The 27805-nt window shown below is 44.1% G+C and overlaps 1 protein-coding gene across 1 annotated transcript in view; it reads right to left on the minus strand.

Moving 5' to 3' along the window:
• ST8SIA2 (ST8 alpha-N-acetyl-neuraminide alpha-2,8-sialyltransferase 2) overlaps window positions 1-27805 on the minus strand; it is an 87420-nt gene that overhangs the window by 13313 nt on the left and 46302 nt on the right. The window contains exons 2-5 of the mRNA XM_007959964.2: window positions 24312-24374; window positions 17779-17907; window positions 13367-13624; window positions 8026-8319 (exon numbers count right to left, since the gene is read on the minus strand). Of these exons, the coding sequence (XP_007958155.1) occupies window positions 8026-8319; window positions 13367-13624; window positions 17779-17907; window positions 24312-24374 (744 nt within the window). The remainder of the gene's footprint in view (window positions 1-8025; window positions 8320-13366; window positions 13625-17778; window positions 17908-24311; window positions 24375-27805) is intronic.

Raw genomic sequence — 27805 nt, forward strand, 5'->3', positions numbered from 1 at the left:
CCCTTCCTTGGGTTTCTGAGGCAGAATCACTATGGAAGTAGCTTGCCAAACCTTCTTTCCGAGGAGTGGCTGATAGGTTTTAACTCCTAGTGACCCCATATGACAAAGCAGAACTGCCCCATGGGGTTTTCTTCACTGTAATCTTCATGGAAGCAGATCACCAAGTGTTCCTCTGAGGAGTTGCTGGGTGGATTCAAACTTTTAACCTTTCAGTTAGTAGCTGAGCACTTAACTGTGTGCCATCAGGGTTCCTTATAGCAAACCTAGAGACTCACATATGTTTGCCCACATCAGTATGAGGGTGTTCACTGCAGTAGTGAGAGGATCAGCAGAAGACTGGAAGCAACCACAGTGCCCACCCATGGCTTCTGATGATATAAATTAGGGTGCAGACACACGCTGGGAGCACTTGGCAGCTGGGAAAGAGAACAAGGCAGCATGCACTGATCTAGAATTCTTTCAAGAATTAAGCAAGGGGCAGTGCTTAAAACAGGTTCCCTTATGTGTAAAAAGAGGGTATTTCTGGAAAGATGTACACACAGAACTCCAGTTTAAAAGGCGAGGAAGAACCAGGGGTCTGGGTGGAGACTTATATGTCACTTTAAGTGTTTTTACACTATGTGGATTTTCTTTTTACTCTATGCATTGTTTCTTCTTCTTCTTTTTTTTTTTTTTTTAAAGACAGAGAGCATTCATTAAAAATGAACCAGTGCCTGTACCTATCTATGTTTTAATGTCACAGACCTTTTCTCGTTTCTTCTCAGGTAGCACAACAATGGAACACACTTCAAGAAAGGCAAATCCAGTTTGTGCCACTCCCTTTCCATTGCAGGAGGCTGACCCAGAGAGGGGGACTTCTGGCTTAGGGACACACTGGATGGTGACAGGCATGCCTAGGAGGGAGGACCTCTGGCCTGCTTGGCTTGTCCTTTATATACATACCCTTTGGACACTGAACAGCAGTTCCTCCCTGGATCTCTGATCTGACCTTCAGGTTTTTACTCTCTGCTCACAGGTGGAGAGCCTGCTCTGTTGGTTTGCCCCTTCTGTGGAGATGGAGCTGCATCAGGGCCATCTTGAGGCCCAGGCTCAGCCCTCTGGCTGCCTAATTAGGCACCAAATTTGCAGTCTTTCTCCACACAGAGCCTGTGGGCTGGGTAGCTGGATAGGCCCTTGGGCACTTTCCTGGCTGAGGGGCCACCCTCTCTGTAAGTTACAGCTTCCCCCATTGTTATAATTGAATTAGAGCTATTCACTACCAGCTGCCACCACAGTTTTCCATTCCCTGTGGCCCTACTCTATTGCCTTGGTGAGTGTCTCTTCCCCTCTGTTGCTCACCTCCCTTGCCAACAGCCAGCCAGGGCACTGTGCCACTCTGCAGCAGGCAGAGCCAGAGGGCCTTGGAAAAGCTGCTCAGGACAGAGCAGGGGCCGGAGCCTGCCTTGCTGGCACCAGAGGCTGGGCCCTGCCAGCTACCGGTGAGAGCTGGAGGGTAGGTCAGCTGCTCAGGGCCTGCACCACGCCCTCCTTCTCCTTGCAATGCCCATATCTGCCAATGTCTCAGATGGGCAGTAATCTTGACATTACCCTGTGGGTCAGAGAGACAATACTAGCACAGACATGTTGAACTAAAGAATCTCAGAGGGAAGGGAGGCCATCTAACCCAAGTCTGTATGATATGAATTTCCCTCTCCACATCCTGAGGAAGGGGCATTCACTGCTGTCTGAACATCTCCAAAGGATGCTGAGCTCATAAGCTGTTAAGAAGCAGCAATCATGTTTCAGATGATCTTATTTGTTGGAGTGTTCTTGTTAGTTTCCTCATGAAATCCAGCATTCTGTAGGTCTTCTTCTCCCAGCCCTATACCAGGCCAAATCTATGAGCCCCTTTCGGGCACGTTGTTATTCCAAGCTGGCATCAAGTCAGCCGCTGACTCATGGTGACCTCATAGAATGAAACAAAACACTGGCTGGCCCTGCACCATCTCCATGATCAGTTGTGAATTGGACCTTTATGATCCATAAGGTTTCCACTGGCTGATTTTCGGAAGCAGAACGCCAGGCCTTTCTTCCCAGCCTATCTTAATCTGGCAGCTCTGTTGAAAATTGTTCAGCATCATAGTAACATGAAAGCCACCACTGATGACAGATGTGTGGTGATGATGCTTGAGGTTCGTTGGCTGAAAAGCAAACTTTGAATTTCTCTGCCACTGTGGTCTCTCTCCAATCTGATACCCAAAACTGAATGTGATACTCCAAATGAGATTTTATCAGGCAGAGAAAACAAGGCCATCACTGTCCTCCATCTAGAAGATGGTATATGTGCTGTGAGCTAAGATTACTTTAGGCTTTTGAGCAACCACACATCTGTTGTGATTGGCATGTTCATCCCACTGGACTTGTACAATTGTTTTGACTCTACAAAGAGAATCTTAATTTGTCCATATTAAGTTTATTCCTCTTAGATTGGCATATTGCTTCTGCCAGTCATGAGAAATTAGGATTCATTCTGTGGCTCCAAATATTCCTTGCCCCTTCAAAAGTCATAGAATGAGTACTAGTTGCTGTGGAGTCAGTTCTGACTTATGGTTACTCCACATGTCTGAGAGTAGAACTGTTCTCCATTGGGTTTTCAACAGTTGATAATTTAGAAATAGATTGCCAGGCCTTTCTTGCAAGATGCCTCTGGGTGCACTTGAACCTCCAGCCTTTCAGTTAGCTGCTGAGAATGTTAATCTGCACCACCCAGAGACACTCCAAAAAGTCAGGTGAATTTGCTAAGCAGACCATCAATGCTTTCATTTAAATCACTGATAAAAATAGGGGCAGGAATGGAGGCTGGCGGCAGGCTCATAGAGAGCTCCATGAGGTTAATAATATAGATCTAATTAATTAGTGTCCTTTGGGTATCATTAAGGAGCTTTGGTGGCACAATGCCTGAGTCATTTTACTGTTAACCAGAAGGTTGGTGGTTCAAACCCACCAGCTATTCTGTGGAAGGAAGACAGGGGAATCTACTTCCGTAAAGATTTACCAGTGGTAAACAGCAATGCTTTCTAGCAATGCTATGAGAAAGGGGCAGTGGGAAGAGTAGAGACCTTTGAAGCCTTAGACTCCTCTCCTTCCCTTGATGCACCACCAGCTTTTGCGTATGTGCCACTTCTCTACTATGGTGACCCCCAGCCCACTGAACTTATTGGGCCCCAAATCCAGAACTGAATGGGTACAAATATTTCCTGCAGCTGGTGCATTGCATTAGAATCAGATAACATAGTTTTCAGTTCTGTCAGTTATTGGCAGGGTGACCTCAGACAAATCACCTAACTAGATTGAACATTAAGTTCTTCATTTGCAGAATGAAGATACTAGGGTGCCTCAAATGTTTTTCTCCCCCTCTCCACACACTCCACAAACAGGTGGTTTATTGGGCAATATACTTTTTAAAAAGGAAACAAGATTGTTGTGCAAATTATTTTCCAAGACAGAGGCGAACCCTTCCTTTCATCAAAGATGCTGCCCATCTTCTCACTGGTGCCCTTATAGGAGCCTGGACCCTATAAGGTCCCATTGCCCCATGGAGGGAGAGAATCATTGGCAGAAATCCATTCCAACACACCTGAAGCTCCTCTCTCCAAATACTCCTCCCCTTGCTAAAAGCATGGGCCGGCACCAACCTTCTCGCCTGAACTCATTCCTCCCAGGAGTTTCTGAAAAGGAAGATGTTACTATCTCAGGATTAGCAGCCCATTTGTTTAAAGGGCTGATTACTGGAGCTTAATGCTATTTTGACAGATGAAAGTGAGTCAATTACAGCTGGAAATAGCTCTAGCTTCCTAGGCTCCTTCCAGGTGGTTGCCCGTTCCCTGTCTAAGGCACTTTCTCTCTCTTTACCAAAAGGCAGTCCTTCCCCTTCTCTCATCCCTTCTGACCCCCAAACCATCTCAGGAGAAACAATATGTGCATCACTGAGCCTAAGTCCACGGGATCAGAGCTGCTGTGGCAGACCACTCTGTGACAGGGACGGCATGTGAAGATGCTGGAGGGAGTGTTGGCAGGTCAACCTCCAGGGTAAGGAATGTGGCCCTAGGGGGCGCTGTGTCCAAATAGGCATCACTCTGACTCTATCAGCCATGAGTGTGGCTGCCTCTTACTGAACCTCTCTCTAGGGCTCTTGGGAGCAATGGGTTTCACATGGCAATATTTACCATCATGAGATCAGTGCTGGCCATAGGCTTGGGTGCTGCAGGAGTAACCTCTATGAAGACAACAAGAGTCCTCTAGTTGTCAGAAGGCTTCCCAGGATCTCACTGAGTTATGTTAAGGGCCAGTGAAAAGCATCCCAGTGTCCCCCAGTCAGTGAGGAGTTTGTACCCTGGGCTCCCTTGTGACACTAGAGAAGGATTGTGGTGGGCTGTGTGGTTAGATGGGTAATGGGGTGCAGGGCTCAACCACAAGCTTGGAGGTTAGGAGTATGGAGGGGTAGGTATATTTGTAATGGGCATCTCAAACTTAATACGCCCAAGAAAGAACTTATTTTCTCAATACCCCAAACCTGCATGGGCTTCTGCATTTCTCCTATCATAGAAAAAATTTACTTCCCACCCCTGTCATCCTCTCAGTTGCTCAAACTACAATCCTAAGGGTCATTCTGCATTTTTTTCCCTCTCACATCTTAAGTAGAATTCATCCGCAAATCCTGATGCCTCTACCCCTATACTTTATAGCAAATCTGATGAAACTGTTACATTCCCTTTGCCACCATTCTAGTTAAATCCACACTTATTTCTGGCCTAGACTATGGCAACAGCTTCTCAACAAATGCCCCTCCTTCCATTCTTGCCCCATTATGGTTTATTTTACACAAACAGCTGGAAGTATCTCTTTAAGGCACGAATCGGATCCTGCCACTCACCTCAAATGTAGAACATCCAAATGCCTTTTAGTTGTCCACAGGTTATGTATATTTTAGACCTTGCGTCTCTTGCTGACATCATCTCCTAACCCTTTTCTCCTTGCACATACTGCTCCAACCACACTTGTCTTCTGCTGATGCATGAGCACATGTCCTTGCCTTGGGGCTTTTGCACTTGGGGTCACTCTTCCTGGAAGGTTCTGCCCTCCAGATCTGTGCATAACTGGTGCCCATTTCACACTCAGGTCTTAGTGCATACCCACATCTTTCTAGAGATTTTTCTGATACAAACGAACAAACAAACTTACTGCTGCTGAGTTGGATCTGACTCATAGCGACACCTCCTTGGGTTTCCAAGGCGGTATCACTATGGAAGTAGATTGCCTAATCTTCCTTCCAAGGAGTGGCTGGTGGGTTTGAACCACTGGCCTTCTGGTTAGCAGTCAAATGCCTTAGGCACTACACCACCAGAGCTCTTATTTTCCTGATAGCACTATCTAAAAGTATCTTATTTACTTGATTAATTTATCTTCTCCTACATTTTACAAAAATGTAAGGACTTAGGAAAGCGAGGGTTTTGTTTATTCATTCTGTATCACAATGTTTAGAACAGAGCTTGGTGCTTAGTAAGCACTCAATAGATGTTTGTTGAATGAATTTGTTAAGGTTTTAAACATGTCTGCAAATTCCATGACACTCCTCCCCTTGAAAGGTGGGAATTATGTCCCCTCTTCTTGATCCTGGGCCACCTTAATAACTTGCCAGCCAACCAATTATGGCAGAAGTGACACTATGTGGTCTTAAAATGTGATGCAGTTTCTGCCCTGCCCCCAACTCTGGGACATTTATGCTGGAGCCTGTGCCACCATGTAAGTAGTCTGACTGCTCTGTGGCTGTCATGCTGTGAGGAAGCCCATTCTAGCCCATACAGAGAAACCATATGATGAAATCCTGAGATCACATGAAAAGAGAGAGAGAGAGAGAGGGAAGGACAGAGAGTGAGAGATGGATGGTCAAACCCCAGTTCATCTAGCCCTCCACTATTCCAGCTCCAGCCACCATTGGACTATAATGAAAGACCCTGAGCTAGAATCATCCAGCTGAGCCTATCCCAAATTTGAGACCAAAAGAAATTGTGAAAAATAATAAAGTGTTTGCTTTTCTTCTTTTTTTTAAGTTACTAAGTTTTGGACTGATTTACTTCAGTGTAATATATAACTAAAATAGAATGAATACATGTTTAATATCCAAACTATTCTCTGGTGGCTACTATGAATGAGTGCTGGTACTTTTCCTAGCTGGGTAATTGGTTGAAGTGTCTGGGCCTATGCCAGGTCACACGGATGGAAGCAAACAAACTGGAGGCTGGAAATGACAACTTGTTCAGCCAGGATTGTTGAACAGCCTTGCCTAGGTGGACATCCTCTTATTAGTAGGAATAGTTTAGACACTCCTCAATGCTCCCTATCCATTTTCCTTCAATCGTGGAATTCTTTTGGGAATTGGATGTCCAGGTATTATAGGAAGACCCTCACATGACTAGTTACTCCAATCCTGCTCAGAAATCTTCTCAAGGAGAGTGGGTTGCAATGCTTTAATTCTTCCTCTCTCCTTCTGTTTTGGTTACCTTGTGTTGCTCTAACAGAAAATACCACAAATGGGATGGCTTTAACAAACAGGAGTTTTTTCTCTCACACTTTGGAGAACTCCAAATGGAGTTCAAAGTGCCAAGCTCCAGGGGCTGGATGAAAGCCCCTCAACCTTGGACTTCAGTTCTGCCTGTTGCTCCTGGCCCACTGGAGCTAAAGGCTTTCTTCACTCAGGCAGATGCTGGCTGCTGAGGCTGACAAGCCCATGGCCAACAGATAAAAAGGCACAGTCCTGATACTACCAAACCACAGGGCAGGCCATTGATTCAAGTTCATTAAGAGTGCCAAGATCAGCAGACAGCTGCTGAGTAACAACTCGGCTCCATGCAGGAGTCAAGCACGCCAAAAGCTGGAGACCTTCCTTAAAGTTCCTTCTTATATACAGGAAGTAGCCCACATCCCTAAGGCTACTCAGCTGCTCCAGTAGATTTCACCATGGAGTTAATTACCAATCTCATCATGGGCAATAAACTACATCCAGCTACCCAGACACTCAAAACCAGGCCCAGCCAAGGTGACACAAAACCTTAACTGCCACACCTCCTTAAAAGGAGCTCTGGTGGTGCAGTGGTTAAAGCATTTGGCTGTTAACCGGAATGTTGGTGGTTCAAAGCCACCAGCCCTTCTGTGGGAGAAAGATGAGGCAGTGTGCTTCCTTAAAGATTTACAGCAGGAAATTCTATGGGGCAGTTCTACTCTGTTCTATAGGGATGCTGTGGGTCAGAATCGACTTGATGGCAGTGGATTTGGGTGGGTTTATCTCTTTCTTATCCCTTAGGTGAAGTTACTCCTCTATCTCAGGGAAAGGACCTTGTGGACAAAAACATATGCTATCAGACCCTCCTTTAGAGAAGTCTTGTCAACAAAATGTCCTCTGCAGAGTGAGAGAAAATTACACTGGGAAATAGAGATGATATAGCAATGAGGATGATGAAAAAGATGATAACACTGACTGAATGTTTCGCCTGGCATTTTACTAATTTTACTTCACATTTTACATACAGTACCTCATTTAATCTTCACACCTTCTGATGTTATTATCACTACTCCTATTGAACTGATGAAGAAACAGTTTTAGAGAACTTAAGGTGACTTATTTGAAGATATATTTGAAGCCAAGTCCATCCAAACCTGATTCTCTTTCTTGGAAATCACCTCCCTGGGATGGCAGACATGTGACACACCAGCCAACATCTTCCCTTCTATGCTCATGGCATCTGTTTCCACTAAGCCTTGGTACAGCCTTAGGATCCTTCTCAGCACAACTCTCTAGGCAAGCATGTCCAATTGGTGAAAATTGGCATGCCAGATGAAACCCATTTGCCAAACCCCTTATTGCTCAAGAAAGGAAGGCTCACAAAAGTCAGGCAATTAGCTAGGGTCACACACAGCTAAAGGGTGGAGGGGCTGGGATGGCAATGCATCTGAAAGTAATGCTGCACACCAAGCCTCTAGTTCACTCACCCACGGACGGCGTGCAGCAGGCGCAGGGAGGGGTATGCAGTACGCACGTTGACATGGTGCTTCAGGATGAGCTCATTAACCCATTCAACACGCTCCTTGCCACCCCTGGCCATGAAGGCAGGGATCCACAGGATGCTGCCATTGAGGCTGTGTAGCCTCTGCAGCAGCTTCTCCCGCCAAGTGGCATTGACCAAGTCCTCGAAGGCCCGCTGGATGACTGATGGGTTCATGGTCACCAGGTCTGTCTTCAGCCCCACATCTCGGGCATACTCCTGTACTGGGGCCAAGTTGCACCTATTGGAAAACAAGGAGACACAGTCCCTTTGAGGAAACTGAGACACTATCATTTGGTTTTCATTTCTTCCTCTGAATCCCTAAGCAAAGATTCAGAACATCTTCCTGTTCTCACTGGCTACTTTTGTCATCCTCTTCTTTTTTCTGCTGCTACAAATAGTTACTAAGCTTTTACCATATACCTAGCATTCTGTTAGGCCCCAGGTATGTAAAATGCTTGTGTTCTGGAGCTCAATACATAGGAGAGGAGAAAAACAGCAAGTAAATCCTCAGTACACAAGATTATGATGCACTGGGCAGGTGACAGAGTAATGGCTCTGACGAATGACTCCCAGTTTCAAACCTCAGCTCTGATATTTTCTACTTGTGTGACTCTGAGCAACTTCCTCAACCTTTCTGTGCTTCCTTATAGCTAAGGAAGAGTAATCTATCTATCTAGGCATCTGGATATCTTTCTATCTATTATAGCTAGCTTAGATATTTCCTTTGGCTATAATGGATATCACAACTGCACCCTCTCACAAGGAATAAACGAACCACTACACACCCAATGCTTAGAACACTGTTCAACCATAGTAAGGACTTAGAAAATGCTACCTGTTGTTATCAGTATTTATGGGGAAGGAGTAGTACCTGGCAGTCTTCCCAGAGGTGGTAACGACTGAGGGAAGTCTGGAGGGGTGAATGAGCAGGAGTCCACTGGTGGACAACTTATAAGAGGGGAGTGCTCCTCCAGCATGCTAGACCATAATTATCAACAACTTGGGACACTGTTAAGATTTCCCAGATCTCTCACCTGAAGATTCAGATTCAGTAGGTGACCTTAAGAATTGATAATTATTTTTTACTAGCTCCTCAGCTAAGTCAGGCAGTTTTAGGAAACACCATGCTATGTTCCTTCAAGTAAAGGAAATATATACAAAGGCATAGAGGTGTAAAACAGCATAAGCATTCAGGGAGAGGCAAGAAGATGGGCTGGAAAGCCACACAAGGTAAGATATCATAGGACTTGTGTATCAGGGACTTGGTTTTGAGGACCATAGGGAACCACTGAAGGCTCATAAGCAGGAGAGTGATGTGAACAGATTAGCATTTTAGGCAACAATTAGACAATAGTAGGATTAAATTTTGTTGTATATCATCAGTGGGGATGGAATTGGGTGTTGGAGGACAAGGTAAGAGGCCATTGCAATCTCTTGCTGAGCTAGTCAGGGACCCTGAGTGGGCAGCCTTTATTATTCCACCAGAGGTCTGCTTTTGGGGGGACCCTCTTGTCTTCCTGGGTCCTGCCCTGAAGTGCACAGCTGGGCTTCTTGGTGGGCCTAGGATGGCAGCAAGGGTGCTGAGGGGCCTGCCTGCACAGAGGATTTGACAGTGGAAAAGCTCCTCAGCCAATGAAGATAAATCTTGGAAATTCAACTAAGTACGTGTAGAACACAGGCTAGAGATGTGAGGACCAGGGGCCAGAAGTCATCGCCAAATGATGAGATTCAGAAGAAACCACTTCCCCGTTTATATGCAAGAACTTTACTCCTTCAACACTTGGAGAGAAAAAGCAGAATAATCAGGAAGGAAACTAGCATTTACTGAGCACCTAGTATGTTGCCTGGTCCTTCCACAGAATGAGCACATTTAATTCTGACCTGGTTTTCATCAACATCACTTTCAAGATGAGGAAACAATGGCCCAGAGTGTGCAAATTCTCTTGCCCAAAGTCACACAGCTAGCAAGGGAGCCACCAGGATTCAAACTCAGGTGTGTCTGACTCTCACATCTGCTTACTTTTCACACTGAACCCCCTAAAATATTCATTCAGCCATTTCCCTGGCCTTGCTGTCGCTGACTGTGGCTAAACATTACAAGGGCATGGAATGGCCTGGTGACACCTCTGGAGCCTATGCCACAGGCCCAAGAGGACTGGGTGTTAATATCAGCACCTGGGCAGTCTGGGGCTCTGTGCAGGGCACAGCCTTGGCAGTGGAAAGTCAAATGTGGACATACCACTCTGATCTGGAGGTGTTCATGGTCTGGGAGGCAGCAGGGCAGGTGGAGATATATGGGTCAGCAAAAAGAGACCATTCAAAGAGACAAACAGTACAAGAGAGGAGTTACAATTGAATTGTATTCTCCCAAAATATGTGCTGAATTCCTGGCCTTGTACTCGTAAATGTGACTCTCTTTGGAAATAGAGTTTTTGTTATGTTGTTAGATCTTACCTAAGTAGGGTAGGTTCTAAATCTAATCACTTCTGAGTTATAAAAGGAGCAGATTAGACTCAAAGACATGAGCATACATGCGGGGGAAGAAAGGCATCATGTGAGGAACCAAGAAACACCTGGTATGACTGACAAAGAAGAAATTGATATGGCTGGCACCATGATTCGGACTTTTAGCCTCTTGAACTGTGAGAAAATGCACTTCTATTCTTTAATGCCACTTACTTGTGTTACGGAAGTTCTAGTGGTAGTGCTTAAGGCATATGACTGCTAATCAGAAGGCTGGCGGTTCAAACCCACCAGCCACTCCTTGGAAGAAAGGTTGGGCAATCTACTTCCATGGTGCTACTGCCTGGAAACCCAAGGAAGAATTGCTATGAGTCAGATCCGACTTGACAGCAGTGAGTACTTGTGTTACAGCAGCACCAGCTACCTGAGACCAGAAATGTGTGCAGAAACATGAGGTGACCCCTACTGACCCCAAGGGAAGACAGGAAAGGAAATTAATGTGAATGTGCCTGTTGTGTTTGTGCATGATATTGAGCATATTGTCTCATTTATTGCTCACAGGACTGCACTCCACTTAGTCTTTGTGTGGTGCTTTGGCCTATAATTTATCTCTGACTGGAGGGCCTGGAAGAGTCCCCAGGATAGGAGAACTCCAGGGGCTGGTTCTGATGGGCAAAACAGTCAGGGCTATCACTTACCCCCATATCCCTATTATCAAATGTGAGGTTTATGCATGGTAGGGCTGTGTAATCTTCTCCCAAAATATCTCTCAGTTCTACTCCAGAGACATAGTAATCTATGAGAACCACACACATATATCTACAGGTCAAAGGACAATAGCATTTGGGTAGTTCTCTCCTTGGAAATTCAGGTGCTTCTTTCTATGTATATGTGAACAGGTATGGGCATTGCACCAAGGAATGAGGCACAGCAAGCCACGGCCATGCTCCTCAAAGCTTCAGGAGCAGTGACATCCTCTGGGACCTTGTTAGAAATACAGAGTCTAAGGCCTTGCCCCAGACCTGATGAGTCAGTATCTTAATAAGCATGATTTGTACATGTTAACATTTGAGAAGCACTGGGCATTTTGTTTCCTAATGACCTCAAAGTCAGTCAGGCCAACCCACTAATTTTATAGATGGTGAAACTGAGGCCTGGAAAGGCCTATGACAAATGGGCAGCAGAGCCCAGACTGGACTTCAGACATCACACTTGCTGTGTAAGTATCTGGAAAGAAAACTATTGGCCAGAATTTGCTGTTTCCTCTGTAAATTCCTGGAGCAGAGCCCAGTAAAGCTCAGAAAACTCACTGTTGAAACTCATGACTTGTGACAAATGAAGAGGCATGGCTATCAGTGTGACAATAGGTCATAAAGGCTGCCCTCAACACTGACCAACATCACAGCAGGTGACCTGACCCTATCAGGAGGTCACTTTTGCCCTACACCCTCACTTGTAATGCCCACCTCACTCAACCTTCATGCTTTCTCTGATATCCAATCAGACAAACGTGTCATACTTCTTTTCTTCCTTTCCCATCACCTCACCAATTTCTAGATGGAAAAATAGGGATTGAGCCATTGGATACACCTGGCACAGACAAAACCTAGCCAAGGACAGTTCAAATAACCTGACTTTGGCTGCAAGCCTGTGGTATCTCTTCAATCACATGGGTTCAAGAGTAAATACACTGTATTTTCCCATGTCCAAAGGGTCAAGGCACTCTATGATAATGTCACTTCCCAAAGCCCCAGAACAAGGTGCTCTTTGCAGCAGAACTATCCCAGCAGAAACGTGAGATGTGGTATGCAGTTCTGCCAGAGCTGGGAGCTGTTTGGAAGGAAACCTGAGGTTCTGTGTGCCCTACTTTTAACCAGGGAACAGCAATGCCTTGTTTCCAAGCTTGTCTGAGTTGGAGTCAGGTGTTAGGACCAAGAATACATGTATTCAAATGTCTCTGGTGGCTGAAAGGTAAGAGCTAATGTTTTAGAGAAAACAATGGTCAAGTACTATATCCAAGTTGATCTGTCTCCCCAGCACATTCTAGATTTTGACCATAGGATAATAAAGATATCTGAAGGGCAACCACCTTGCAAACTTGGACCAACAACTGGCACAGAAGATGATTTTCTTACTAATCTTCAACACTAGGTTGTAAGTCAAGGGTTTGGCAAACTTTTTCTACAAAATGCCAGATAATAAATATCTTAGCCTTTGGAGACTACATAGTCTGTTTGTTGCAACTACTCAATCTGCTGTTACCATGTAAAAGTAGCAGCCATCACCAGTTGTAGCTGAGTTAATTCTGACTCATGATGACCCTATGTGTGTGTCAGAACTATATTATAGGGTTTCCAATGGCTGATGTTTTGGAAGTAGATTGCCAAACCTTTCTCTCAAGGCATCTTTGGGTGGACTTGAACCTCCGTAACAGTTTGCACCACCCAGTGACTCCAGCAGCATAGACAATGCATAAATGAGTGGGTGTGGCTGTGTTCCAATAAAACCTTATTTACTGAAGCAGGAAGAGAACCATAGTTTGCCTAACTCTGCTTCAGATCAGTGATTCCCAACCTTGGCTGAACTCACCTGGGCTGCCTAGGTTACATGCCCCTTTGACTGATTTAATTAGTCTGAAGTACAGTCTGGGCACTGGGACTTTTAAAAGCTCCCTGAGTAATGCAAATATGTAACTAATGTTGAGAACAGCTGCGCAGGGAGTAACCAGACCAGTGTTCTTGTTTCACTCTCTTGGGACAGCTGGCAATGCATGATTTAAATATACACTGCTGCTTTGGGACAAAGGCACTTGTCGTGGTTACCTTATGACAAAGTTGTGCGTGTCAATTTCCGGCCCGCAGCCGCTGTTCAGCAAGACCCCCGAGTTGCCTACAATGGCACAAGTCTGAAAGTGCCTGTTCTTCAGTGGAGAGGTTCTGGGGAGGAGCTCGTAGAGGTTCTGGGACACATTCATTGTGCTGTCTCGATCGAAGATGTAATGAATAATGTCTCCAGGCTTCAGTGTCCCCTTAAGGACAGAAATGTCCTTCTCAGCATCCAGGAACTTTAATATTTGTTTCCTATAAAAACCAAACACACATGAGGACAATGTCTCCCTATTACCTACCAGATGCCCACTGCAAGTCCTAGCTTTCCTTGTCCTACCATTGCCCTACAGGGCTGGGGCTGTCGCAATCCAGCAAACACCTACAGCATGCTAAGAGCTCAGATGTCCTAAGAGAGTGGATTTCAGGAAGAACTGTCAGAAAGGGGCCTGAGCTAGTTGCCGTGGTTACACCCTCTTCCTACAGAGGTGAAAACTGCCCTGGGAAATTACTCCATTATGTGTGAAGTGAGCTCATCATAGAAGGCCCCAGAAAAAAGGAGGATCCACACAGCTAGTTTGTCCAGGAACCGTCTTGGTTTTAGTACTGAACATCCTGCATCCCAGGAAGCTCTTCAATCTTGGGCAAACTGGGGCAGCTGACCTCCCTCCATCCTCCTCAGGAAGGGAGATTCTGTCATCATCGGACAAGAAGTCTTAAAATAGGAACAGGAAATGAGGATGACGTGTGCCTCATTCCCGATTGGTACATTTTCTTCCATGGAAGCCTTCTCTGTACAAAGGGGTCATATCAGGGCAAGGAATGAGGATCTGGACACTGTGAGGTATATCAACAATTCTATCTTTAAGAGACTGAGCATATGGCCTGCCATCCTGTGAGCTTGTCCATTTGTTAAATGTGTCCCCTCCTCACCAAATCTCTGACTAGCATCTTGTTGTTGTTGTTATTTGCCGTTCGACCCCAACTCATAGTGACCCCTCCTTAGGCACTATGCTACCAGAGCATAGGCTTTGTAAATACTGGCACTTCTTGATCCCACAGACAAGAGTTCTTTTCAGTTGTTTCAAAGCAAATGAGATCAAAAGATGCTCTCTAGGCTCAAGAGTTCATTTCATTTAAGGAAAAAGTTCTCAAAACATCCAGCAACATATAAAGATGAGATGGGGTGGAGTCAGGAAACATCTGGGTCTCCTTTTGGTGGTGGATAAAGAACTGTATAAATCATCCAAAAGATCTTTAGAAATGATTTAGGTCATAGAAAGAAATTTGGTAACTAGATCAGATGAGATTAATTTCATTTTCTGCAATGATCGCCTCTCTAGAAAGGATGCAATGACAGCAAACTTTTTTTCCCATGGAGCTTTGTAGGGATAAAATCTTCATGCACTTTGCAAATGTGAAAAGCCGCAAGCTGGTGCCCCTATTGCACAGGTGGTAACACTGATGCCTGAGAGCTGGATGGCTTTGAGAGGTTCACAGCCTATGGTGTACCCCACTCAGTCACTTGGGTAACTATAAAGAATTCAGAAGCTCCACACTGACCCCTCATAAATTCTGATCATGTGAGGGGTTGTGGTTTGTGTTGTTAGCTGCTGTTGAGTAGGCCACTGACTCATAGTGACCCTGTGCAAAAAGGATGAAACATTGCCCAGTCCTGTGCCATCACCGTGACTGGTTGTGTATTGGGTTGTTGTGATCTATAAGGTTTTCATTGGCATTCTTTAACAAGATCCCTAGGTGATTCTAATGTGTCTGGGGTTAGGAGCCCCTTGTGCAGCCAAGGGACAGCTAGAACTCTTGGCAGGGCCTGTACTCTTCTTCCACTTGTCTTTATGAATGACCTGGATCTTTTGCTATCATGCAGAGAAAACAACCCTTGCTGAATAATTTGTACCTCCTGATGGAAAACAGAGGCATTGTTTTTATTTACTGGGCCTTACCAGGGATTATGCAACTTGACAAACTAATGTCGTTTGGAGATAGCTAAGACTCTTACAATTACATACCCCAAAGAACTTAAAAGCAGACTCCCCAGAAAGCCCATAAATAAATACCTCTGTGAGTGAATTAATTTCTAAATAATTATGAGAAATTACGGTCAATTATTAAAATCATTCCAAACCACTCGCAGAATATTTTATAATGAGTAATTTTGGTGATTAACGGACTGAAGTTTGAAGGAATTCTTTTTCCCCTGTGTGAAGGCACATTGTTCTTACCGAGGTGCCTCTGTCTGTGTTGGCAGGCTCACTATGGAGACCACAGCCTGATCTCTGAAAGGGTGGGTCCATGTCTTTCCCCAATGACAGGAGAAAGGGAGAGTGGGACAGGAGGGGAACTTATTCAGCAGGATTTCACAAACAGGTGGTGTTGTGTGTTGAATGGTGGTCCCCAAAAGACATGCCCACCTCCTTACCCCCAAACTATGAATGTGACCTTATTTGGAAAAAGTGTCTTTTCAGGTGTAATTACAATAGGATCTTGAGATGAGATCATCCCGGATTACCCAAGTAAGCCTCAGATGCAATGACAAGTGTGTTTACAAGAGACAGAAGAAGAGAGACACACATGGAAGAGAAGGCTATGTGAAGACAGAGAAAGAGACTGGAGTTAGGCAGCCACAAGGCAAGGAATGTCTGGAGCCAGTAGACACTGGAAGAACCAAGGAAGCATTCTCTTCTAGAGCCTCCAGAAGCAAGTAGCCTCTGACACCTTGCTTTTGGACTTCTAGCCTCTGGAACTGTGAGAGAATGTTTTTGTTATTTTAAGTCACCAAGTTTGTGATAGTTTGCTCTGACAGCCTTAGGAAATGGATACAGGTGATTTCAGTGATTCCATGGTGTCCTGTATTAAAGGGATCAGTCCTAGGCTTGCAGCTCTAGGACCGCACTGATGGGCCTCAGAAGAGACAGAGAAAGGGGTGGAAGGTAGCAGAATGGTGGAGACCAGAGCCAGCTCCTTCAGATGGTTTCTCAGCTACCAGGTTCCTAAATCTCACCCCTCTGTTCCTCATACCCCTTTGTGTCTCAAAACTAAGCCTCAAAAACTAGGGCGTAGGGCATTCTCATTTTGACAGTGAGACTATCTGAAGGGGCCAGATCTTTGCCCTGTGTGGTGACACTTTGGGTGGCTATGGTCAAGGTTGGCTGCTGTGCCTCGGCCCCTTGCTTTCCATAGTGATGTCTTGAGAAGGTCAGACACAAGAGTCAGGGCCTTCCACCATCTGGTCTTGCCTAGTGCACTAATTTCATCACCCCCATAACCTACCTCCTGCATCTTAGCACTATGCAGAGACAATGTGCTGCTCAGACTTCATTGTTCCTGAGAAACCTTTTCTAGCCAGCCCTCTTACAAAACATTAGCATTACCTCTTTATGTTCCCATATCTATAAGATCAGATATTGGCTAATGTACATATCACACTGCACCATCAGAACTTTGCTTATAGTTCTGTCTCCCTGCCTAGCATGTCTGATTCACCTCTGTACCCCGACCCCCAGCACAGTGCCTATAAATGGATTATTGAATTATAAAACCAACCATACCTGTTGCCATGGAATTGATTCTGACACATGGCAACCCCATGTATGTCAGAGTAGAACTGTGTTCCATAGGAGTTTTAGTGTCTGATTTTTCAGATGTACATTGGCAGGCCTGTCTTTTGAGGTGCCTTTGGGTAGACTTGAACTTCCAACCTATCAGTTAGCAGCCAAGAACATGAACCTTTTGTTCCACCCAGGGACTCCAGTTGAATTATACTGACCAATATTTGCTTGGTCAGGTGTGATGGCTATATCAAAGTCAAGCTGTACTTGCTTGTTGACAGTTCCCCATTCCACCACCTGACCATGCAGTACTTACAACATACCCCTATGCAGAGTTCAGGAAAGAGAGCTGCTCTCTGGCTGAACAGATCTCTTCCTCTGGGGTCAGGTAGCATGTCGGTTCCTGGGTCACTTGAGGACCAGTTATGATTTTCCATTTTCATGTTGTGAGGGAGGGGGCAGGCTACTCAAGCCACAAGGACTTGCCACAAGAGATGGACACAATACCAGGCAGGCCAGGGAAGTTTGCTCCTTCTGGGAGAGGACATCTGTGGCCTGCTTGCCCAGATCCTCACTGCTGTTGACCTGAGCTCCTTCTGGACCCAGCCCCTCCGCAGGCTGTCCTACCATTCTCCAGTCAAGTTGCTGCAGACACCTGTTGGGCTGCTGGACTTGCCTCGGGTTTTTATTCCCAATAGATTGCTTACAGATGAAACCTGCCTCAGTGGGAGGTAAACATTTTCTTTCTACCCTGACTTTTTTTTTACTATGGAGAGAGGCAATTCGCAGCTTTTATTGATCAAGGCCAAGCCAGTTTCTTGTCCTACAGGTAATTACCAGTACCTGATCCTCAGAGAGAGTGTCTGGTTCTGTCTCCATTTGGAGGAGCCTGGCTGGATGTTGTGCTTAATGCTTTCATTGCTTCTGTCAACAACAGCTGGTGATGACGAGCCATTTATTACAACTTCAGCTCTGAAAAGAAAAGAAAAAACAGGAAAAGGGAGACATGATCTGTTAGTATGCCAATGACAAGTCTAGTATTTTTGTTTTTACACTGGCTTGAGTGTAAACTTCCCAGGAAGAGCAAAATTGCAGTTATTACCTGAGAAGGGAAGGGAGTCTATTTTCTAGAATGTACAAACGCTCTCCCTCAGGTACAGCCCATCCTTGGAGACTGGAAGTGCGGTGATAAAACTATCTTTCTCCTCCTCCCCAGTTTTTCTCCCAATGAAATTTAGCAGTCACTCCCAGAATAGTCATATTTCTTATTCAAGCGACTTATAAGAAACTCTACAAGTAGCAGTTGTGTTAGCAACAAAGGATCATATGATGGTTTACAAACTTAACAAATAGAATTTAACAACAGTGCAATGTAACTGTAGCTGGTAGCTTTGGGCCCTCCCTTATATTCCCATCACTCTCTTGTTTGTAGCTTCACCATGTCATCTGAACACCCTGTCATTATTCATGCAGCCTCCCATTAGACTGTAAGATGGGTATCTCCTTCATTCCTCTCTATATTCCTCTGTGGTCTGACATAAACAAAACAAAACAAAAAAAACCTGTTGCCATTGAATTGATTCCAACTCAGGCAACCTCATATGTTACAGAGTAGAACTGCTCCATAGAGTTCTCTTGGCTATAATCTTTACAGACACAGATCACCAGATCTTTCTTCCACAGTGCTGCTGGGTGAGTTCAAGTACTCACCAGTTTAGGTTCGTCAACAACAACAACAACCATTGCCATGGAGTCAGACCTGACTCATAGTGACCCCTCCTTGGGTTTCTGAGGCAGTATCACTACGGAAATAGATTGCCCAATCTTCCTTCCAAGGAGGGTTTGAACCGCCAGCCTTCTGGTTAGCAGTTAAGTGCCTTAGGCACTAGGCTACCAGAGCTCCCGTTTCGGTTAGTAGTCCTGCACAAATCATTTGTGCCACCATGGGATTGAAGGTCTGGCATTGCAGGTGCTCAATAAATAAATGTTTGCTGGGTTTGAACTTGATTATAAAGCTTGGTGAATTTCACCATGGGGGCATCTGCAGTGGATCAAGGAGGCAACTGGTTTGTTTGCCCAAGGCATTCATAATGTGTGCTTAGAACACTGGGCATTTCAGAGCCTTCTTGAATTCAGAGGCTTGAAATCTATGTTAGTAGGTTTCAAGGATATAGGTTACAATGTTATCTTTAAAAGCAGTGTGGGAGAAGGCATGTGGGTCACATCACAAGTTCCTGATGTCTGGGCTGAGAGAGCAGACTTTATGGTTTAGAATGCTAAGTGGATTTGCCATGCCAAATTCTGGAGCTCTGAAGAGTTCAAATCAAATATCAATGTTCCCTGCATTTATTTTGGGACAGTCAAATTGAAAAAGAAAAAGAAATCCCTCTAACTAGGTCTAAACCCATGCTCTGTTTTGCCTTTTGTGGGTAAAGACATTCATTTTGGAGAGGGGTTATTGTCTTCTCAGCTCTCCCCACACTCCCTATACCTCCACTCTTCAATATTCTTGACTCCTCCAGCTGGCATTTCTTGTCTTCTGTAGTGCCTAAGGCGTTTGACTGCTAACCAGAAGGCTGATGGTTCAAACCCACCAGCCACTCCTTGGAAGGTAGGTTGGGCAATCTACTTCCGTCGTGATACTGCCTTGGAAACCCAAGGAGGGGTCACTATGAGCAGATCTGACTCGACGGCAGTGCGTTTTTTTTTTTTTTTTTTTTCTTCTTTGCAAAGGATAGAAAGTTAAAGCGTTTTCAGTAAGGTAGATGGATTCCTTTTAGTGAGCCTGGGAGGAAAAATAGAAGATACGGTTTTTTGGATTTTTTTCTTTTTTCTTTTTGCTGTTTTGATGAAAGTAAGCTGTGAATGTAGTAGAAAGATTTCACAAATGTGACCATGGCTAAATCATTTTAACCTCTCTGAGCCTCAATTTCCCCATCTTTAGAAAGGGAGTCTAGAAGAGGAAGATACTAGCTCTACGGTTCCACAATTCAGTAAGGCTCATCACTGTCCCCCGCACAGACCACTGGCAGCCCTCTTGTGAGGCTCCAGGAGGAGATGGCTGTGTGCATCCCTTTGGTACCACCCACCTCTGTGTAGGCCAGAGGCAAGAGCAGTGAACTTGGGGCCACAGATGTGGCAGATCTCAATACTTCCCTGAAGCTTACATCAGTAGGTCTATGTGATAGAAACATTTTAATATATTGTGGTGACAAGCTGTTCCTGACTGGCTAGCTAGCTTTCTCATGGGAGATCAAAGTAAAGCAGACAACAAGAACTAGCTCAGGAACAAAAGGGGGACCAGGAACTGGCACCTTATGGCTTAAGGCAGATTCAGTCTAGAGGGATGCTCTTCAGAAGCCAGGACTTATTGGGTGACTATAGGCTTGCTCAGGAAAGAAGGTTCTGCAGAGGGGCCCTGCTCAACCCTCCCTCCCCCCAAAAAAAATGTTTCTAAGATTCTCTTGGACAAAAGGTGGCAGAGGTAGGAAAGGGAAAGAGTTATATAATGGCACAGATAGTGGCAAAATTCCATTTCTAACTTTACTTCCCAGTAAAACCTTTGACAAGATCCTATATAGCCAGCAATGATTTTACTAGACTTTAACCCTGGCCCTGTCACTATCAAGCTGAGAGATCTAGGGAAAACCACTCCAGGTCCCTAGACTCTTCCAGTTTATCTGTAAAATAAAGGGGATGGGTTATATAACTCTAGAGACCACCTTGACTCCCAGGTTTTACATATTCTGGGTGAGTGGAGATTATATTCCTCTTCAGTGAAAGTGTCCTCCTGCCCCCAGCCTTCCCCTTCAACCCTGACCTCCTAAATGACACTAAAAAACCCCAATGCTATCTAGTCAATTCTGACTCATTGTGACCCAAAGGACAGGGGAGAACTGCTCCATAGGGTTTCCAAGGCTATAATTTTTATGAAAGCAGACTGTTATATCTTTCTCTTGTGGAGTGGCTGCTGGGTTTGTATCACCAAACTTTTTATTAGCAACTGAGGGTTTTAAACACTGTGCCACCAGAGATCCTCAAGTGATACTAGAGGATCATTTTATTCTTAAGTTGCTTTACCTGCTAACTCTTGAACTTATTCAGTGGCCATCTTTGTCAAACTTTGATGCCATGAATACATTAATGTATCAGGCCCTAGACCATTCCTTTGTATTCATTCAGAAGTTCTAATTCTTGAAACACCCCTCCAAGAAGCCATTGCATTATTATTACAATCAAATGAGGAAACAGAAGCCCCAGATAACAAGCACCAGAACTGAATCCAGGTTGGCCTGTGTTCTTCCACTTTTCATGCTCCATCCCGTAAGACTGCACCTCCCCAAGTTACTAGGGGACTTGAGCTCAAGGGCAGGATCTTCTTTCTCCAAAAGTGTAAGCACCTTTCAGAAAACACCTTCCCACAGTAGAACATAGAGGAACTTAATGATAATTGGCCTTTTCTTTTATTTCTGCCATATTTATACTTCACCAGGTATAATGAAAGCTTCATTTGTAGCTCCCTGGTGGTTAAGAGGTCATTAGACATCTAGAAGCAATTATGTTGAGGAAAGAGGGGGCTGTGTCCTCAGTCAAACACACAGGGCAAGGAATGGGCATACTCAGCAGGTCTCATGTGGTCAAGAGACTTAAATAAATAGGGAATGGCAACTAACAGACTATATAGTAAGTCCCTGGGTATGAATATCCAACTTAACAGCCAACCTGTTGTTGTTGTTGTTAGGTGCTGTCAAGTCATTTCTGACTTATAGTGACCCTATCCTCAGCAGAACGAAACAGTGCTTGGTCCTGCGCCAGCTCCACAATCCCTGCTATACTTGAGCCCATTGCCGCAGCCACTGTGTCAAGCCTTCTCATTGAGGGCCTTCTTCTCTTTCGTCAGCCTTCCACCTTACCAAGCATGACATCCTTCTCCAGGGAATGGTCCCTTTTGACAACCAAAATAGGTGAGATGAAATCTGGCTGTTCTCACTTCCAAGGAGCATTCTGGCTGCACTTCCTCCAGGACAGATCTGTTAGTTCTTTTAGCAGTCATGGTACTTTCAGCATTCTCCGCCAGCACCACAACTCAAAAGCATCAACTCTTCTTCAGTCTTCCTTATTCATTGTCCAGCTCTCACATGCATATGAGGTGATTGAAAATATCATGGCTTGTGTCAGGCACACCTTAGTCCTCAAGGAGACATCTTTGCTCTTCAGCACTTAAGAGGTTCTTTGCAGCCAATTTGCCCAGTGCTGTACGTCGTCTGATGTCCTGACTACTGCTTCCATTAGCATGGATTGTAGAACCAAGCAATGTGAAGTCTTTGACAACTTCAATCTTTTCTCCATTTATCATGATGCTGCTTATATGTCCAGTTGTGAGGATTTTTGTTTTCTTTATATTGAGATGTAATCCATACTGCAGAGTGTATTCTTCAGTCTTAATCAGTAAGTACTTCAAGTCATCCTCACTTTCAGCAAGCAAAGTTGTGTCATCAGCTTATCGCAGGTTGTTAATGATTCTTCCTCCAATCCTGATGCCATGTTTTTCTTCATTAGTCCAGCTTCTCAGATTATTTGCTCAGCATACAGATTGAATAAGTATGGTGAAAGGATACAACCTTGACACACTCCCTTCTTGATTTTAAACTATGCAGGGTCCCTTTGTTCTGTTCAAACAACAGCCTCCTGGTCTACGTACAGGTTCCTCATGAGTACAATGAAGTGTTCTAGAGTTCCCATCCTTCTCAATGTTATCCATAATTTGTTATGATCCACACAATCAAATGCTTTTGTATAGTCAATAAAACATAAGTAAACACCTTTCTGGTATTCTTGCTTTGAGCCAAGATCCACCTCACATCAGCAATGATATCCCTCATTCTGCATCCTCTTCTGAATCCAGCTTGCATTTCTGGAAGTTCTCTGTCAATATATTGCTGCAACCGTTTTTGAATTATCTTCAATAAGATTTTACTTGCATGCGATATTAATGATATTGTTCGATAATTTCCACATTATGTAGGATCACCTTTCTTTGGAATGGGTACAAATATGGATCTTTTCCAGTCAGCCAACCCATACTTGCCCTTTAATATTATGTAAATCTGTCCTCCATTTGAAATGATTGAATCAACCCCCTACTCACAAAAAATTCTTTATCACAATCACCTTCACTTGCTACATATTTACCTTTTAAATCATTGAAAAGGCTTCAGGTCTTTTCCTGAACTAAAATCCACCCACTGCCATAGAGTTGATTCTGACTCATTGCGACCCTATAAACTAGACTAGAACTGCCCAGTAGGGTTTCCAAGGTTAGCGGTTCAAATCCACCAGCTGCTCTGGGGAAGGAAGATGGGACGATCTACTTCCATAAAGATTTATAGCCTCAGAAGCCCAATAGGGGCTGCTATGAGTTGGAATTGACTTGATGGCAGTGAGTTTTTTTTTTTTTTTTTTTTGGTATTGCTCTTTAAGTTTAGGCTTATAAAACTGTAGGTCAAGACACCCATTGCTAATTGCCGTCAAGTCATTTCCGATTCACATTGACTTCATGTGTGTCAGTAGAACTGTGCTCCATAGTGTTTTTAGTAGCTTATTTTTTGGAATTAGATTGCTAGTCCTTTCTTTTGAGGTGCCTCTGGCTAGCAACTGAGCACATTAATCATTCATACCATCCAGGGTCAGAACATTGGGGGCAGTTATATAGAGAGTGGTGGAGAGTGGAGACTCAAAGAAGCACTGTCCAACAGCAGCCAGTGGTGAGCTTGAGTCTGTTGGCTTGTGAAGTATTTGCGGGCTTCCTTGCATCAGGCTGTCCTCTGGCCAAGAACTGGCCTAAAGGCCCCCAATCCAGAGACATTATTATATGAGGCAAAGCTCTTTCAGAATTTGAAGTGCATAATCAGCAATCAGAGTTAACATTAACTGAGTTGACTCCCTAAATATTTTAAGAGATCTCAGCAAAGTTCCTGAATGCTTTAGGTTCTGTCTTAACCTTCTGGACAAGCCATTACTAAATGAAATTGGGTGAAAGTCCTGGTTCACTTCAGGATTTCCATTGCTCAGGAGAAATGCAAGTTGCTGATAAGCTCATTGGTGGCTTAATGTTTCAAAGTGGGTGGGCTTTTTTTCCAGAAAGCAACTCTTACCCGTCTGTGTTTTCCACATCTATAGCCTCTAGACCTTGGGCCATTTTATGCCATTTTCTACAGACAGTTCACCCCTAAAAGTGATTAGAGAAATACAAAACCAAAGTGAAATGAAACAGATCCATTTGCTAAGTAAGAAGGGCACCATCCAGCAAAGAGGAGAGGCAGATTAATAGCTGCCTTACAGCAAAAACAAATGAACACAAAATCTAATTTACAAACCTATTAGATTTGCTATGTAAGCTGTTCACAGCTGATCTGATTGTACCTCTGCCTCCAGAATTCCTGCAAGACAAAGGAAATGCATTATTTATAAACCTGGCTCTTCTTTGCAAAGCCTTCTTCAACCCTCAAGAGATCCCACACCCTACCTGGAGAACAGCGGAAGGAGAGTGAGATCTTTTTCTGGCCTCTCCAGATGGGGTAATGACAAACCCAAGCATTTTACAGAGAAGTCAACCCCCAGGACCCTCCCCTACCCTTGAACCTTATTTCAATTAGCACCATGATTCCCACCTGAGACTTAGACAAACCCCCTTGGGATTAGTTTCCCTTCATTCATAGCCTCAGCATGACTCAACATCTACTCTAGCATGACTCAGCCTCTGCTAGTTCCCTTCTCCTGCTTCCACTCACACTTGTGAGATGTTGTCTATCACATTCTCTCCAAAGTTGAGACACTGGAAGTTCAACAGATGCAGGAAGATTAACCCAACCGTATCTTGGACCAAATGTGATAATGAAATTTCTTTTTGGTGGCAGGAGAAATACTATTAAGTGGTGTCACTTTAGTGGGAGGCCAGGAGGTGGGTGGGTAATGGAGTCCATTGCTCTTTCATCTGTAGGATTATCTTTTGGAGCAAAAGCATTCTAAAGTCCTTTCCAGCCTGACCATCCATTCAGATCTGTTGAATTTCAAGCTGGATGAGGGCTGTCCAGTGTCACAGTTGTGCCCTGCCTTGCTTTTGCGCTAGGCTAGGGAAGGATGAATGGGTATGTTCCTGTTACTTCACGTTGTGCTCTGCTTGTGTTCTAGAAAAGTTGTGTGTGAGACTGATTATTATTTTTATTAAACAAAATCATGTTTACCACTGATTTTTAAGATGTATGGCTTGGGAAGGTACTTCTTAGTATTTTTCTCCTTTTTTTCAAGTTCTACCTAGTGTTTCAGTTAAGGTGTTGGTGTGCTCCCAAGAAACAATTAAAATCACTGGGGAAGCTGTGAATTTGAAGGTGTGTCGTCATTTAATGAGAAATCTCTTGGGGACGTTAATGAACAGCTCTATACTGGTTTTGAGTCTGGATTTTTCTATATGCTTTCTTTAGAATCAATATACAAGTATATATATATAACATTGTGTGTGTGTGTGTGTGTGTGTGTGTGTGTGAGATGTCTTTTCTTGATAGATCGAAGGGTCTTCTCAATATTATTGGCAACAGGCAAGTCTCCCACTTCACAGCCAAATGAACGGACAACACAAATGGTACCTTGATTTGTCCAGTGTCTCATCCTAGATGGCTCAAATTGTCTCACTCAAGTCTAGTCATCTAATTCACAGCCTATCATTGGTCCTTCTGATTTTAATTTGATGTTTATATTTATTTTTTTGTTCCTCCCTCATTTCACCCTTGTGAACCAGAGCTCTTGCCCTTCCAACTTAGGGCCTGGGAACGTCCAGCCAGCTCTGACCCTGTAACATGTTAGGACCTAAGGGTTTTGGTAGGCATGCTGCTGCCCACAGGTGTCACATCCAGCCCTCAACCCCCTGTCCCAGCCACAAAATCAGTCCTCTCTGGGGAGAGAAGACCCTCTAAACCAATAATTTAAAATGTGGTAATAACTCAAGATGACTAAATGATTAATGGAACAAAAGAGATAGGCCAGAAAATGTTCTGTGTAAGAACTGACACATGATTTTCAAAAGCATTGTCAATGGGAGGTTAAATAATTGGTTTGGAGGAGTTGGTGAACGGTCTGGGGTAAGTTGCAGGAAATCAGTTGAGTGTTACCCTACTCTAGACAGAAAAGTGGATTTCAAATGGGTTTAACCAGTGTCACCCAAATGTTAGTAATTCTCATATCTCCATCATCTGTTTGCCATATTTGTTTATCACCCACACTATTACCTAAAATTAAATTCTGAAGTTGACTCATCTTAGGAACTTACTCCTGTGAAAATACAGGTTTGATGTCATGGTGATATATTTATTTTAAAAACCCACAAGACCATTAACACACAAAAAAAATGTTTATTGACACAATTCCTAAAGCCAACTTATATTACCACCAGGAGCACTAGGAGTATGTGTACCGCCCTCTGGGAAAGACTGAATTAAACAGTTGAATATTAAAGAAGGCAAGCTATTGATAAGAGAATGGAAAGTGATAAGAGAATGGAAGAGAATATTTATCAAATATTTGGTGTGGGATGAGGAGTGTACTTGCAGGACTGACTGCTTAAATTCAGAAGTCTTAGAAGAAATCCCAAGGGAAAATGTAGACAAACTAGACTTCATAAAAATTTAAAACTCTGTTTAGACAAAAAGCAAACCTCAACAAACCCCAGTTCAGTGTCTTTCCTGAAACCTAAGAGGGCTACAGCTGAAGACAGCCCTGGATCTCATTGAACTTAACCAGAAGTTTAGGGAGAACCTAATGCCCTTAGACAGTTGGCTCCCTCTGTCTTTGTCTGTTCTTGCCTCCAATCCTGCTGACTTGGGACATGATAAGTCCCTGTACTTTTTCATATCAACCCTTCCTCTAACTCCTGGTTCCTCATCCTTAGCACTGTTAACATTTTAGCCCTAATAATTCTTTATTGTGAGGGTTGTTCTGTGCACTGTAGGATAATTAGCAGCATACCTGGCCTCTACCTACTAGATGCCAGTAACACACCCTCATTGTTGTTAAGTGCCATTGAGTCATTTCTGACTCATAGTGACCGTACGCACAGCAGAATGAAACACCACCCTGTCCTAAGCCACCTACACGATTCTTGCTACACATGAGCCCATCACCTTGTCAATCCACTTCGTTGAGGGCCTTGCCCTCTTTCATTGACCCTCCACCTTACCAAGCATGACATCCTTCTCCAGGGAATGGTACCTTCTGACAACATGACCAAAGTAGGTGAGATGAAGGAGGCCATTCTCACCTCCAAGGAGCATTCTGGCTGCACTTCCTTCAGGACAGACCTGTTAGTTCTTTTAGCAGTCCACAGTACTTTCAGCATTCTTCACCAACACCACAGCTCAAAAGCATCAATTCTTCTTCTGTCTTCCTTATTCATTGTCCAGCTCTCGCATGAAAATGAGACGACTGAAAATACCATGGCTTGTGTCAGGTGCACCTTAGTCCTCAAGGACATATCTTTGATCATCAGCACTTGAAAGAGGTCCTTTGCAGCCAATTTGCCCAGTAATGTCCCAACTGCTGCTTCCATTGGCATCAATTGTAGAACCAAGCAATGTGAAGTCTTTGACGATTTCAATCTTTTCTCCATTTATAGTAATACTGCTTATAGGTCCAGTTATGAGGATTTTTGTTTTCTTTATATTGAGATGTAACCCATACTGCAGACTGTACTCTTCAAGTGGTGTGGTGACATGTAGACGTGGGTTTTGAGGCTGAGCCTCTGGTGTTTAAAACCCAGCGAGATGCACCTGGTGCATAGGTAACAGCCCAGTTTATAGACTGAGACAGACTAGGAAGAAGG

This window comes from Orycteropus afer, unplaced genomic scaffold (assembly GCF_000298275.1).
Source record: "Orycteropus afer afer isolate SDZICR_OR568_19922 unplaced genomic scaffold, OryAfe1.0 scaffold00019, whole genome shotgun sequence".
NCBI lineage: Eukaryota > Metazoa > Chordata > Mammalia > Tubulidentata > Orycteropodidae > Orycteropus > Orycteropus afer.